Source organism: Passer domesticus, chromosome 7, assembly GCF_036417665.1.
Source record: "Passer domesticus isolate bPasDom1 chromosome 7, bPasDom1.hap1, whole genome shotgun sequence".
Classification (NCBI taxonomy): Eukaryota; Metazoa; Chordata; class Aves; order Passeriformes; family Passeridae; genus Passer; species Passer domesticus.
In genome coordinates this window covers 40,779,185-40,795,021 of record NC_087480.1, presented here as the reverse complement: position 1 = coordinate 40,795,021, position 15,837 = coordinate 40,779,185, and the positions used below count along the sequence as shown (strand labels likewise).

General features: G+C 43.8%; 1 protein-coding gene across 6 annotated transcripts in view; it reads right to left on the bottom strand.

The window, feature by feature from the left end:
* The window catches only part of NEK7 (NIMA related kinase 7), a 62,961-nt gene extending 48,802 nt beyond the window's left edge, over nucleotides 1-14,159 (bottom strand). For 2 of the 6 annotated variants that reach the window (XR_010366189.1, XM_064427943.1), the window contains exons 1-2: nucleotides 14,020-14,159; nucleotides 1,757-1,841 (exon numbers count right to left, since the gene is read on the bottom strand). Coding sequence is in view for 5 of the 6 variants with exons in the window: in XM_064427943.1 (XP_064284013.1) it covers nucleotides 1,757-1,813 (57 nt within the window). In the remaining variant the exon portion in view is untranslated. Of the gene's footprint in view, nucleotides 1-1,756; nucleotides 1,842-4,893; nucleotides 4,969-10,091; nucleotides 10,399-12,415; nucleotides 12,609-13,065; nucleotides 13,083-14,019 lie in introns of those variants that run through there. The other 4 variants (XM_064427945.1, XM_064427944.1, XM_064427946.1 and 1 more) reach the window with 4 other exon arrangements.
* Nucleotides 14,160-15,837: the final 1,678 nt, after the last annotated feature.

Genomic DNA, 15,837 nt, shown 5'->3' with positions numbered 1-15,837 from the left:
AGTCAGACACCTTTAGGAAAAGCAACTGAATGAAAGAGACAACAAAATGTTTCACTACTTAAGTCCATTGTGTGTACACTGAATACTGCACAGGGCTCCAGAATACAGGCAAACAAGGAAACTGAGCAGAATAGCAATGCTGAGCAGAGACATGCTTCCATGTAAGAACAAACTTAATAAAGCACTGTTCTTCAGCTTTGGGAATGCCAAAACAAACAAACCCCCAAAAATAAGGGATGTATATGCTGCTTTCAGTTTATGGTTTTTCAGGTCTAGTAAGAGATTAATGCTTTCCTCTATTTAGATGCTAAAATGCTCCCATTCTACTCTCACAGAAGTTCTGGAATTTAAGTGTCTACTGCCTCAGACTGCTAATCCATATTTTTCAATCTTCCTCCATAACCTTTTCACAACGTGGAAGCAGTTTGGGAGTACTATCTGCACTCCCAGAACATCCTTGTGATGTAAGGGAGTACAGTGTTTTAACTTCATAGATAACAAACGCTGATGGAGCATCCAGGCACTTCATTCCAAATAGCAAATGAGTTTCTGATAGCACTGACTGTGGGTGGAGGGCTGCAGCTAGCAGTGTACCTCAGCAATTAATCCAGTATTGATCAACACCATCTTTAATCTGGGTAATGGGGCCAAATGTGATCTCAGTAGGTTTGCTGATGACACAAACTGGGAGGACTGGATGTACCAGAGGGTCATGATGTCATCCCAGGGGACCCTGACAGGCTGCACAAATGGGCTGCCAGGAGCCTCACACAATTCACCACAGGGAAGTGGGAAGCCCCACACATGGGCTGTGATAACCCCAAAATGCAGTGGGACCGCTGGCACTGGCCTCTGGAAACCAGCTCCACGGGCCAGACCTGGGGAACCCCTGGACACCAACGTGAACAGGAGCCAGCAATGCACTCCATGGTGGGCAGGGATGTCCTGGGCTGCATTTGGAGGAGGGAGATCCTTCCCCTCTACTCAGCACTGGTGGGAGCACACCTGGAGTGCTGCATCCAGCTCTGGGCCACCCCTACACAGACATGCTGGAGAAAGCAAGCAGGGCTCTGCAGCACAGATCACAGGGGGAAAGGCTGACAGCACTGGCAACATCCAGCCTACAGAAGAGAAGATTCAGGGGGAATCTCATCAATGGGCTCAAATTCCTGAAAAACACATGTTAAAATACAGAGTCAGGCTTCCTTCAGCAGTGCCCTGTGACAGGACAAGAGGTGATGGGCACAGGCAGAAACACAGAAGGTCTCATCTGAACATCAGGAAAGATTTTTTTCACTGTGAGGTTGACAGCGAAAGGGAGGTGGTCCAGGGAGGTTGTGGAGTTGAAACCTGATGCCTGGTTTCAACCATTACATTTCTGTCAATGTAATGACAGAAATTCATACAGTATCACTGTCAGGAAGTGTAAGAAGATGTAGGTAAAGCCAACAATCTGAAATAAATATGGTATTTTGAATACAGTGTTTAACAACTCAACATTTCTTAAGGAAACAACTGTATTCCTCTTTGTGCTTCCTCCTCACACTACAACTCCAACTTCCCAAAGTAAGTGAAGCAGCAGGAGGCAAAAATTAAAACCAATTATTTTCTATCAATTACTAGACTGACACAGAGTTAATTTCAAGATCATGAGAATACATTCTATCTGTTCACAGTTTCATTGTTACCACAAGAAACAATGTTTCTCTATTTAAGAAATTAGTTACAGTTAAAAAAAAAACCCAGATATATGTACCTGTGGCTGAAATGGTGGAGCAGTAGGCCCCTGCATCCCTTGTGATTGTTCATCCATTCTATCACGCAACAATGTCCCTTATGTCCTGAAAAGAAAAATACAGTCATTACACTGTAATTCAGCCAGTATTTATGATTAATGAACATCAGCAGAAGAACAAAGGAATTCATCTTCTCAATTGTAGTTCAGTTTAGGAACATTTAACTAGCTCTGCACTGTTTGGGGAAGAAACTTTTCTTATATTTACCTGTTCTATGAAATTAAGTAAATTACTATAGGCACCTGATTTTTTTATTAATAATGTGAATTAAAACTACTTGCACCAAACAAATTACTCTGCTTGATAAAAGCTGCATCACCCCATTACTCCTCAGGGGCACCAACCACTTGCCTAACTATATAGATGTCTGACCTACAGGCAGCAGGGCAAATAGCAGATCAGCAGAAGAGTTACAACTGCAGCACACATACTGCAATGCATTGATTTATCTGTAGGTTTTAGGAAATATGCAAGAGTAGTTCCATCCAAACAGGGAAAAAAAGCTACGTACACAGTACAATCTGACAAGCAAGTTAAGAGGCTTTTCGAATACCCTGTTAGAGCACAGACTCCATTCCCAACTGGGATCTTCTCATTTCCCATCAGGAAGATGGGAGGAAAGATGCCTGCCACATTCCCATGATAGACACACAAGGCTTTGACCAGTAATAAGAGTGCAACATGCACTGAACCATTAGCAGTAAAAACAGGAAAGACAAAAATGCAAATGCTCATAAGATTTTTTTTCCCCTCAACTAAGTGCATCCTTTCTTGGGCACCCCTGAGGGGGAGCAGGTGCAGCAGCCAGTGTTACTGGTGCCTACTGATGCCCTCTTCACAGGAAGACAACACAAAAGTTCACTGGTGGCTTCGAAGTCAAACAATGAAATAAGCTTTCATACGAGTCAGAGGCAAGGCCTGAACATCTTTTTATCACAAAAAAAGGAAGTATCCCTGCCTATTACCCAGTCAAACCTGCCAAGGCCTTCAGAGAAACAGAAATGATGTGTCTGATAGGGATATTATCCTTGCTTTTCAATTTATTATTTTCTTATTCTCTGCTCCAAATCCTGAATGTTCTGGAGATATACAGACAGACAGAGCACATCTTTTCTGACACTGTTAAATGTTTAACATGAGGAAATTTCCTGTAATAAATTTATTCTGCTAAACCTATGTATTTCCACATACAAAGCTATTTCCACTCCACACAGATTCCTATAGCTGTTAAAACACATGCAAATCTTCCCAGTAATTCCTCTAGACTATTCAAAGGGTTAGAAATAACTCTCAACAGAAAGCAGAAAACCTTAGAAAAGCTTTTCAAAGGCAACTGCAAATATTCAAGAAGGTAATGAATGGTTTGTGCTCGCTGCACTGTTGCCACTCTTACAGCATTGTTGTGGTAAGATCACAAACAGACAAAAGAGTCACCGAGCAGCTCTGCAGTTTCTCGTGTGCTGTCCTTGTGTAGTAAGGGGTGGACAGCATACACAAACAAATCATTAGTGATCTGCTCTCCCTGGCCCATTGAAAGCAGTCACCCACATGCCATCCCAGCTCCATCAGCAATTCCTGACACCAAACCACAGCCACACTCTAGAAAAACAAAGGTCCCTTTGCCTTTCCATCTATCATATTTCCACACAGGCTGCAGCTTCCTGTTGTTCTGTATTACCTGTAACTGATTCAAAGACAAAGGAGATCCAGAAAAAGCAATTTCAGGCAGGTCAACAGAAAAGAAAAAAATCAATTATCAAACTACAGCGAGAAGCAGAGAAGAGGAGGTAGTAATGCCAAGACTTCCAAGACTGTCAGAATGACCATGCTGAGAAAGGGAAGTCAGCTGCCAGAGCCAGTGCACACCACTGACCAGGCAATCTTTCAGCCAGCACTAGGACACCAATACCGACATCTTTTGCAAGTTCTAAAACACCTCCCATGCAACCTGCCCTCAGAGGCAAGAAATCATAACACAACAGCACTGAAAATTAAACCATTGTTACAAAACTTCAGAATTTAGACTCTTCAGGTAGATTCACAGGGGTTGATGCAGTTGAAACAAATCCCAGGGGAGTAACAGCAAACTTAAGGAATCTTCTGTTAACTTCTAGTTCTTTCTATCACTCCTAAGAAGGCAATTTTTTTCTGAAGTGCTATTTTGAAGAGTCTTTATATTAATTTAACTCTCTTCAATAGCATCAATATTTCTACTGAAGATTTCGCAGTGTTTCACCAATATGTTTCAATATTTAAAATTTTGACCACCAATAGGTAATTCCTATGGTCCAAACATTTGCTTCAAATTGCCAAAAAGTAAATAAAAAAATCTTTACCCTCTATTGCAAAAGATTAATGAAACAAGCTGAAACTTTTAGATTATGTATGTTGATTCAAAATATATGACCCATTAATCTTGTCTGAATGGTCAGAAGCACTGACTGAAAGTGCTCTGAAATTTATCCCTCTCTTTCCTTGTTAAATTTGAGAAAATATTAGAAATGGGAGAAGTCATATTACTACCACTGCCAGTCATCACTCTGCCCTCTGTGGCTTGTTTTTATAATAAAGCAAGTAAACCAAAGAGGTAAAACATTCTACCAACACAAAGCATGGAAGATTTATTAACTCTTGGATTTGTTCCTTTTGCAGAAAGACAAAGATAATTATTTTATGTCCATATATGAAAGTTACTTTAATTTTTCGTCTTTGAAGAAGGCATGATAGATTCACATTTTTGAGAATTGTGGTGTTTTGATCATACAAAATCACAAAGATTCAAAGATTGCCAAGGATGTAAAGTAAATTTTTTGTACTATAAAACACAATATAAGTAAGAATTGGATTTCGTTGCTTGAAGACTGTTTTCAGTGTCAGGCATGTCTTTTGTCTTAATATTAACCCCAGAAGGCAAAACACAGTGCTGTAATATTGTTCATCTTTAAATTTCAATTGAGGCAATAATTTTGTCTCTTCCAAAGATGGTTTTCAAGTTGTAATTTACAGCGCCAAGACACTAAAAATACCCCAAAGAGTCCATGCCTGTTTAAAATTGAAATGCAAATGCAAAACACACTATTTATAACATGTCTGTCACCTCTTTAAAGAAGTAACACAGGGACCACCTTCTGCAAATCCATCACCCTGAAAAAGGTTCACAGAAAAGAAGCAACAGGTGAGGTGAGGCGAGGCAAGTCAACGACAATAGCACCCCCAAAATCTCCAAATGCAACTGATGTTTTTCAAAGCTCTCAAGCCGATCACATGGGGAGGGAAGGACTCCTCGCCTTCACCATACGCCCTGCCAAAAAAAGGAACTTTCTAAATCATCTATCTTGCAAACATGATGTTTACCATTTTGATGATGAAGATCATTTGGATCTGGACAACCTGCACAGAGTATGGATCACAGGAACACAGGCATATACACTAAATCTTATACTCTGGTTATGGCTGCTAACACTTTACAATTATAGTTAATACTTCTAGTTAATTACTAATATTTTAAATCTTTGACTTTTCAGTTGATCAAAACAGTAGTCGGCACCTACACATAAAGGATGCAGAGTGAAGTTCCTGGGGATACAGACAACAGGACCAATTTTTCACTTGAAATCACAAGGACACAGCAACTCCTCTTACCCCACAAGGCAGAAAAGGAGCCCTCACCAGTAAGTCAGACCATCAAACCCCGAGTGCCTGAAATGGGAGGAACACCTTTTCCTTCCCTCACAAACAGGCCTCACTGTCCTCATGCACTTCCCCAGTGGCCACCTGTCAGAGCTCTGGCTCTCTGCCCACCCCTCTGAAGATCACACCGATACAAAGCAGCCCGAGAGGCGAGGGCGCGCTGCCACACGCCAAGCTCCCGTCCCACAGGCAGCGTTCAGTTTTCCAGGTGGTTTCCAGCAGCCTGCCAGGGGAGAGGCAGGACTACCCACGGCTCTCAGTGCAGTCAGAGCAGAGGAGCCACTCCTGAACAGGAGCCAGAGCTCATCGCTTCCATTTCACCCGAATGTATTCTAAAATAATATTAAAAAAAAAAAAACTAGGAAAAACTTGAAATCCTTGTGACTTAAGTCTAGCAACTACATCTTTAAAAACATGATCAGACTATTCCAGGAGAAAAAGATTAAATGCACTGCTTAATCACATGAAACATGCTTTTTAAGAACTAGTTTCATAGCTCCAAGTCCATAAAGCATTCACACTGAATTCGCACGGTATTTAGGCAAAAACGTTATTGCTTTAACAGATGGCAGTTCTTCAACAACAAAAAAAATACGTTTTCCTGTAGAAAACATCATTAATAGTCTCAATATACATGGTTTCCATTAGCTACTTGCTATGCACTTGTTTGTCAATTTTGCATCTTAAGTGAGAACATACAGTAATCAATGTCAAAGCAGAAACAGCTATACTTTAGGAAAAGAGCATATACTTAAATGAATGCTCAGAATGTTACAGTTCTGCTGAGAATCTGAGATGCTCAGCCTTCTTTTTTTTCTGCAAAATACTGCTGTAACTACTCCACATAATTGCTTACACAGAGAAACACAGAGTTGCACTGGTTCAGGATGTGCTGATCAGGGACACAGTCAATTTGGCTGTTCTTAAAGAATGGAATGTACTATGTTTACTTCTGGATTACACCACCAATTAAGGCAGATATTTTCAGTTTTCACTATAACCATTATTTTAGTTAAGTTACAGACAAGACTCTTCAGGAACAACTATTTTTTGTAAATAATTTTCTTGTAAATTTTGTACAAAGTTAGATTCTTCAGTATCTAACATGGATTTAAAATGAAAAAATTTAGATCAACAAACTTCTCATCTTTACTAAATTTAAAGATAAGGATCAGTCTCAGCTGAGGGGTGGGGTCAGAAAAGCCAACAACACAAATCTTCCATGTAAGAATACAAGCTTAAGAAGTATTCCCATTTGCTTATATCACATGTTGTGTCTCAGCTACCGAAATGCACAGTTTAAACATAGGTAGAACATTCAAACAGTCCCCCTGGTTGAACCTAAAAAAAGCAGAGTGCTGTGGAAACAAGGGCTTAGATTTCCAAGTGCCTTCCTGAATACCCACCGCAGCAGTGCTAATCCCAGCAGTGTGTGCCAGGGAGCCCAGTGCCAGCCCGACTCCAGCCCTGCTCTCTGTCACCTGCAGTCACACTGACATCACCTCTCAGAGCCAAAGCCACAGACCTCGCAGAGGAGACCAATTTCACACCCAGCAGTAACAGCGTGGCCCTTCAGCTCTATGTGGGCACAGTAAAAATCAGCCACAGCACTGGTTTATAAGGCAGACTGTCTGAAGTCATTCCCTACCTCTTTAAGGCAAGAACTTGGCCACTGGAGGGAACTGGCTTGGTGGTCAAACTCAGCCCACACTTTGTCAGGTCATCAACACTGATCAACACTCTTCAGTGTTGACTGCCCACATTGCCCACTCAATGCTGGCATCTCGGGGCAGGCTGTAGCTTATAATGCTTATATTTACATATATTTTATATGCATGTATTAATAATGCAAAATGCATTTAAACTGACACCCACTTGAAGTTTGTCTGCCAAGACTAACTGACAAGGGACAAAGCAGCCTTAGTACTGGAGACCAAGCTAACCATTGTCACAATAAAATGTCACACATCCCTATTAGTATACACACAAATATATAAATATTCTATATATGCATATTAATATATATATGAGCACATGTCTGTACACAGATTATGTACCTATACCTATGTACATACAGAGAATATTTCATTTTTACCACTGACAGCTAATAGCAAATATTTGCTTCACATTGTCCAAAAAACTCAAAATGTCTTCTAAAGTGTGGAAACCACATACCCATTCGTCAAATTCTCTGCAGAAGCATCCACATCAGAGAGAAGCTGCATACACAACTTTAAATTACTGAAAGGGATTCAGTATAGATCCATATACATCTATATTCAGAAGGATTAGTTTTCATTTTAGAAGCAGTTTCTAAAACCCAGATCAATACTCCCCACAGGATGCCAAGCCACTCCTTCCCTCTGCAGGGACAGCCTAGAATCTGAACAATACAAATTCCCAGCAGTTGTTGATCTACAGGTAGATATTAACTATCCAATTGGAAATACTGCATTTTTCAGCAAACTTATGTCCAAATTCTGTACTCATGGGAAGTCCAGTCAAAGCAACCAAAAAACAGACAGTTAATCTGGGGTAAAAGTTGGTTTTAGCAAGAGCAGAAGCAGCCACACACAAATAACCCTTTTGGAAGAAAGTAAGGGAATACACTAAGAGTTCATACGCAATTTTCTCATCCATTTGGCCCGACTCACCAGGCTTATTTTCACTCCAACCCTGAAAACACACATGCCACTCACTGTCATTCCCCAGCTACTAAGAGTTTGCTCTGCCAATGCTGTCTGACTAGAAGATGAAAGTCGAAGCTCTCCTGCTTCTCAAGTCTGCTTCCATTCCTCTTCATTTGCACAATTTAGGAAGTTCGTTTGTTTACTTCTCCCTCTCCATGTCAGTTATGTCACTCAAGTAAATTGCTTATCTTGCAAGGTGCTCCCAAAGGGTTATACATGCACTGACTTGCCCTTTATTGAACTGTTTGTTATTTCTTATGAACTGAAAAAGAAACAGGAACTGAAACTGCTTGAGCAGCAAGCTTGTACATTTTTCATTTAGTTTCTATTCACCTGAAGGAAACTTGATAACCCATTTCTTCATACTCAATAGTCAGTTATAAAAGGCATAGGTAGATTACAATAATGTCACAGTGAAAATATTGCAGGGAACAATGCACTCTATTTAACCATGATACCATCTAGAAAGCAAAGCCTCAGCCCACAGCACACCGGGCTGTGCTCCTGCGTCTGTAAGCAAGCAGCTCTAAGACAGGACGAACAGATGATGTGATGCTGCCCCTTCCCCTGCCTTCAGCCATGACTCCCAAACCCTCTTCCTTCCAGTGGGACTGCTGTGGCTAGCCAGACTCCTGGTAAGCAAAGTGAAACTAGCGGAAAACTAACCTTGACAAAGTCACTTTTTGCCAGTTCAGTTCCACTGCAGACACAAGGACAGAACTGTGATGGCAAAAAACAGAGTGGAAGATACAGGACTGCTCTAGCCCCAGCTAACTCGGATCAGCTGAATCTACTGCCAAATTGCATCTCTAACATGAAATTACACAAGTCAATCTAATGGCTCAGTAACACCAAAGATCTTTCTTTCTCTCACTTTCTCTCCCACACAATCCCACATTGCCATCTTGACCTCTCTGGCCCTGTTGCCAAGCTGATCCGACTCCCTGGTGCAGCTGGGCTTCTGCCCTGCAAGCAGAGAGCAGAACCAGCACATGGGGCACTCTGCTGAGCACCAGAGAAAAAAGTAAGAAGGGGAAATCCAGGGATAGGAGATGTAGGAAAGGGACTGTAGAAGAAACAGAACATCTTCCCTCTGGAAACAGTGTGCTAGTAAGTTAGCTCACCACATTTTACTGTGCTTCGTCCTCACTAGGGAGGTGAACAAGCACTTCCAAAAGCTGCAACAGCAAGGCAAGCACCACAACAGAGAAGGCAATTCACTCAACACCAACACAAGAGTTTTGTCAACAAAATACTGTATGGGAAAGCAGAACTAGGAAAGAAAATAAACAGAAGGAACATAAATAAGAATAACAAGTTAACCTGGAAAAAGGAAAAGAAACTAAAAGGAGAAAAAAACCCCAAAAACTAAAGATGCTCAGATAAAGGAAGCTAAAACATAATTTAGAAACCCTTACAGGTGCAAAACCTCACAGCTCTCACAGAGAGGGAGTCCTAATGAAGGCATGACTTTAAATGAACCTATATAAGCAAATTATTCACAAAGAGATGCCGAAGGGACTTTACTAAAAGTGTAAACAGCTGATCTTAACACAAGAGTTAAAAACACAAGACAAATGAAAAGACTGGAAGCACTGTCAGCTGAACCCATTATGGCTAAGCACAGGAAAAATACATCCCAGTTAGAAGACTGGGTGGACACAACTGTGCAACAACTCTGGCTGACAATGTCCATGTTGCTACAGGTGGAGTAGAACACATATAACAATAAATTCCACACAGTCCTCAAAGAAATGTCTCAGTATCTTAGAAAGCAGTGCAAGACATCCTACTGCAGGCATTAGATGCACATTCTCAAGCTGAAAAAATTTATCTGTAATATCTAGTTTAAAATCTGCTACCCCGATGTTAAAATGAATGAAGCATTATAAAGAATCAGAAAAGGAACACCAACCACATTTAACAGGCTGCCTGTGAGCCTCTGAGCAGCATTACCCTTGACTCCTGAAAGCAGCAAGTAATCCAGGATCCCTGGGTCCAGAAGCAAGGCAGGCAGCAGCCAGCACACTCACTTCAGAGGCAAGCCAACACTCCAGCTGCTTCTGTTTTACATTAAAGCACCACTGTGTAAAAGATGCAAGGTCCACGTGTGGCTGTGGAGCACCCTCAATGACCAGCAGTATGTCTGACACTGTCTGCAGGCTGCTCCTCAAGTCCTGCAGGGCTCTGCAAAGTTCACACACAGCCCACGTACCCAACACACAGCTCTGAATTTCAGTCAGGGCAAGGACTGGAAGTTCACTGCTGCAAAGACAACTCCTTTTTTGGATTTGCTCTCAGATGAGGACAAAAAGGGTACAGAAGAAGGGCCTCTACAGGGCAGGAGGCTATGTGTTTTCCCACCACAAGTTTTTACTTATTTTTAGAAGTAACTTTTAGTTCACCTGTGATACTTTTGCCTTCCAGCTATCAAAGAAACAGTAATTTTGTAAACTCTGTACTCTAACTGCAAAAAAATGGAAATTAACTGAAAAAGACTGGTTCATCAATACTTCACAGCACCTAATTCACATATCTCCCAAAGGCTTCAGCAACAATCTAATCTACAAGCTCTACATCAACTTTTATGACATTGTAAAATAATTAATCTGGTCCAACATAAATACAGCCATTAAATAAGACAGCAATAACTTTGCTATAAATCATTCCAAGCAGCTTGAAGAGGCTTGAATGCAGACTCTCAAATGCCACATGATGCAAACAGTCTATTTACTTTGTCACCTCTAATCCAAAACAAAATAACACTGATATCACAAGATTAACTATGTGCAATCAGGTTTTAACATGATTGTTCACAGGATTTTCTTACAAATTCCTCTTTTTAATGTCTTGCTTAAATTTTTGTAACAAATTCCCTTACATAAGTAAGTGCTATACACCCAACAGGTTACAATGGCACTTGAAATACTGCACATATTCTTGCTACAAAAATCACAACTGAATCACAGATTTGTTTTACATGCCTGAGACAAATGCACAAGAGTCTCTTCAACAAAGAAGCAACTCATTTTCACAGCATTGCTTCTCTGCAGCTTTTTAAACTAACATGACAGGAAGAATCACTTTAATACTTATTAGGGAAACAAAAAGTGATATTATGTACTTCAGACTAGGGCTCAGTTCCTTCCCATGTGGCTAGGGAAGTGAAATGGTGATAAATACAGCAAATCAGTGTTCTAAAGGCTGCCCGTATCACCACTTTGGTATTTTGGTCAGTTATTTTCATCTCATTTGCAAAGCACATGGAACGCAGATAAAGTGAACAAATTCTCTGGAAATTAGTCAGTTAACTCCTAAAACTATCCATAGTACTAACCTTCACAGGATAATCCCATCATCTCCTAAATCCTAAACCAGAAGGGATTTTCAGATAAACACCAAATCACCAAAAAAAAAAAAAATCCCTTGGAGGTAGAGAAGAAGTTAGTGCAGATGGACTTTTCCTAGGGGACTTTCCAATGTAAGGTGAACTCAACCAAGCACCCAGCACAGATGTTTGGAACAATATCAAACTTCAGAAGGCAGCAAGGCACTGATAGTGATAAGCTGAATTTAGCATCAGTATAACCACAGAGAGTACTGCACTAAGTTTATTACACATGGGGGGGTGTATTTATGAACAAACTGCCTCAGCAAACTGTGCACAAATGCACAGGACTGACGATGCTTTGTGCAACTGAGCTCACACAGGGGCTTATGTGGCTCTGTCTTACAATCCAGAAGGTATCACAGGTCACAGTAAAATGAGCAACTGACTTCCTGCACTCTGGTTTTCATCTGACTTTCTCATTTGCTCACAGGCCTTCTGATGAGCTCTAAATGTTAGATTTTTTTTCTTCTTTTGAAACAAGCTTCCATGGTGAGGATGGGAATCTACTTATCTAACTCATGTACACCCTGGAAGATGCTGTGATAAGTACATCAAAAAAAGATTTTTGGTTGAATAAAAGATTTTTGTTTGAATAAAATAATCTCAATTTATTTTTTTTTACTGCCATGACTAACTAGTATGTTGAATAAAAGATACCTATGACAAAGGCAGTATCTCCATCCTTACAGCGAACAACCTCTAAGTGTGCTCTGACAAGCCATCTACCCAAACATCAGGTATTTCTAAATATAGTATCTTCATGTTTTGAAATTAAAGAACAAGTGCTCTTAATATTATTCTTAGTATCAAAACACTTAAAAATAACAAACATGGCTTTAAGTTCTTACTTTAAAGCTGCCGGACTTGCTTGTAAGTTTCGCTCTTTCCACCACAGTTTTCCTTCCTCTGCCTAAGTTTTCCACAGGCCATGAACTAATGACTGTTTTCCATGGCATTTCATCTTTCTCAAGACAGTGCAAGTCTGTCTTTTAAACAGACATTTCTACAGCACTGTAACATTTCAGTTCTCGCCTAAACTGCCTAGGGAAAAAAAAACAAAACCAACTTTTAAATTTCATTCTTCTTGATTGAGCCAATCTGTGAATCTAACCATGCAATCTAACAATCCAAAGAGTGTATTTTATGCAATTTCTGCATCTCAGGCTTGTAATACAACTTTATGTAGGAAATACATCCAGTACATTCCACGAAATTACTGTGCACAATGTGACCCTTCCTGAGAGGCGATGCCACTATTGCAATCTGAGAAAACAACTCTATCACTTCAAAAGGTAACAAAAGTTACCATTCAGGTGGTGCAAGAAGGGGAAAAAAAAACATTTAGAAAGTTTTTATCTAATATCAATAATTAAGTATTTGTGTGATTACTGAACACACATCCCCTCATCATATTTTATCAGAAGTAGGGTGATTAAGTAGTTTTACCATTCCCCTCAGAAAATGCCCCTCAAAAAATGCAGAGCAAACCAAAGCACACCGCACTCGAAGAAGCGCGTTCTGAACCCTGAAACCCGGCAGGATCAGCTCACACGAACACCGAAAGGAACTCGGGGCCGGTGCCGGGATAACCGAGCCTGGATGCTGGGTAGGCTGAAGGGGACACTCACTCCCCAGACGGAGAACGCCTCACTCCCAGCGTGTGCCACCAGGCCCCAGCTCTCCCCGGGCCCCGGCCGGCAGCCCGGTGTCCTCCCGGGGAGGCGCGGGGCAGCGGCCGCCGGACCCGCCGGGACGGGGCTGCTCCCCGTCACAGCCGCAGGGCCGCGGCTGCCGGGGACAGCGCCGCTGTCACCCGCTGCCGTGTGACACCCCAGGCTGGGCTGTCCCGGGAGCATCTGCCCGACACCCACTCCCAAGCGAGAGGAGGGCACGGGAGCTTGGAGAAAACCACAGGAAAGTGACGAGAAACACTAAGGAAAGCAGCTCCGCCTGCGGCAGGCACGCCAGAGGCACGGGGGCCGGCCGGGCCGCAGGCAGGCTGGGGCCGGAGGTGGCGAGGCCGCCGGGCAGGGTCCCCGGCCGCCCGCTCCTCTAGCGGAGGCGGCGCGGCAGCCGCCACCGGGGGAAGCACCACCACTCAGGGCGCCGCTGGCCCTGCCGGCACACGGCGGCCCGGCACCCCTCCGGCCGCGGGCAGGTGCCGGTGCCCGGGACGCGGCGCAGCCCGCGGCCGTCCCGCCCCAGCGCCGCGCACAAACTTTCTCGCTCCGGCCCCGCGCCGCTCCCTCCCCGTGCGGCGGGCGGAGCGGCAGCCGCCGCGGCCAATGGGGACGCGCGCCGCAGCCCCGCGGCCAATGGGCGGCGGCGGGAGGCGGGACCGCCGGCAGCCCCGCGGCGGGGGGAGCGCCCCGGCAGCGCCGGCTCGGCCGCCCGGACCCCCGGGACCCCCCGGCCCCGCCGCCGCCCGCAGCCCCGCCGCCGCCCCACTCACCGAGCAGCCTGGCTGCGCCTGCTCCTGCCGCGGGACACCGGCACCGGCCGCCGCTCCTCCCCGCCTTCTCCGGCGCCTGGAGCCCGGGGCCGCGCCGGCGCTGGCAGCGGGCACCTAGCGGGGCTCCTGGCGGGCGGCGCAGGCACCGGCAGCAGCCCCGACCTGCTCTCCGCCCCCCGCCGCTCCTGCCAGGCCCGTAAACATCCCGGCATCCCCGAGGATGGGGCGGGGCGGCCCCGGGCCCCGCCCCGCTCCGCTCCCCCGCCCGGCCGGAGGCGCGGTGTCCGCGGTCTGTCCCGCCGGGCCGGGTCCGGCTGCGCGCGGGGAGCTCGGGCTGCTCTGGAAGGAGCGCGGTTGTACGGGCGGTGAGACGAGCAGTGCTCACGGCAGCGTGTTCGTGCCGCGGAGCACAGCGGGGCCCGGGCACTGCGGTCACGGGAAGCTCTCCCGGAGCAGGAGCGGGAGGAGCACCGGCCCCGGCCTCCAGAGCAGGGACTGGCCCCTCTGCTCTGAGCACTGCTCTGAGGCTTGGGCCCTGCCAGATTTGGAAACGCAGCATGCCACACTTGCTCTTCTTGTATTTGAGTTGTGGTACTCGATCTGCGATACATTCGGTGTTAACTGAGTACATCAGCTGAAAGTGACACAAACTCCTTTTTGCTACACTGGGAGAAATAAAAGTGACTGGAACAAAAAAGAACAGACTCTTGGTGACTCCTATTCCACCAGCTTCTACTTTGCAAGAGCACTGGGTTTAAGTAGCTAAAAAAATACTGAAGTCCAGAATACTCCTGGTTTTCAAGTTCCTGAAAGTTACCCTGCCTCAGTACAGGGAAAGATAATTACCTACACAGAAGAGAAGCCTTAAGAATCAATGATGGGGGAAAAGTACAGAAGCTGACCAGTTTCCCCAGTAAGGTTATGGATAACTGTGATCAAATAACGTTTTGCTCAGGTGTGGATGCCCTCTGTAAAAGGCAATCCAGTAATTTAAAAAAGAGAAAACAGCAATTGAGAATTACCTTGAATCAGATGTACTTGATTTTTCCAAAGCAAAACTTAAGTTCTCACAAGGGTTGGGGGTTTTGCTGCAGTTTTTCTCTTGATTTAAGCCTTGCAAAAGAAGTAGGAAATGGGCCTGGTGTGTCTGGAAAAAGTCTATTCACTTCCCTGTGTACAAAATAATATCTGGTTTTGAGGCAAACTTTTCAGCTTTGAGACATCCGCAATGTCGCCAGTGATACAAAGTCTAATGAAATTTGAAAGGAAATTGTTTTTGTTGGCTCTCATTTCTCTGATTTGTTAATCTTTCTGCACATTTCCTCTGTACTAGCACTGGGGCTATGCCACTGGCCAAATGCAGTGATAAGGTGACCACCCAGGCTGTGGAACCACACATATCCTATGACCTTCCCCTTTAATGTGCATTTTGTATTTCTTTAGGGTAATTCAAAAGAATTAATTGAAATCATGATTAAGAGAATATTTTCTTTTTTTCTTTTTTTTTTTTTTTGTGGATAAATTATGTTGTAAATGCAGTTTGTTGAAGAATTCACTGGATTGGTTTTTTGTAAAAAGTGCACTACATTAGGGCTCCCCACATACCGTAAAGTGAAAACTTGATAGATCTGCCATACAATGTTAAGAAGTTACTTTAAAGAATTACAATCAGCAATTCCACTGACTTCCATCTCCAAAAATCTCGTCAGCCTCAACCAGAATTGGGGCTGTGTGAGGGGAGTCACCTATTTGCAAAACCTCTGATGGAAAAAGAAGATATTGTTATTTGGTGTGTAGCTGACCATAAAATACCGAGTC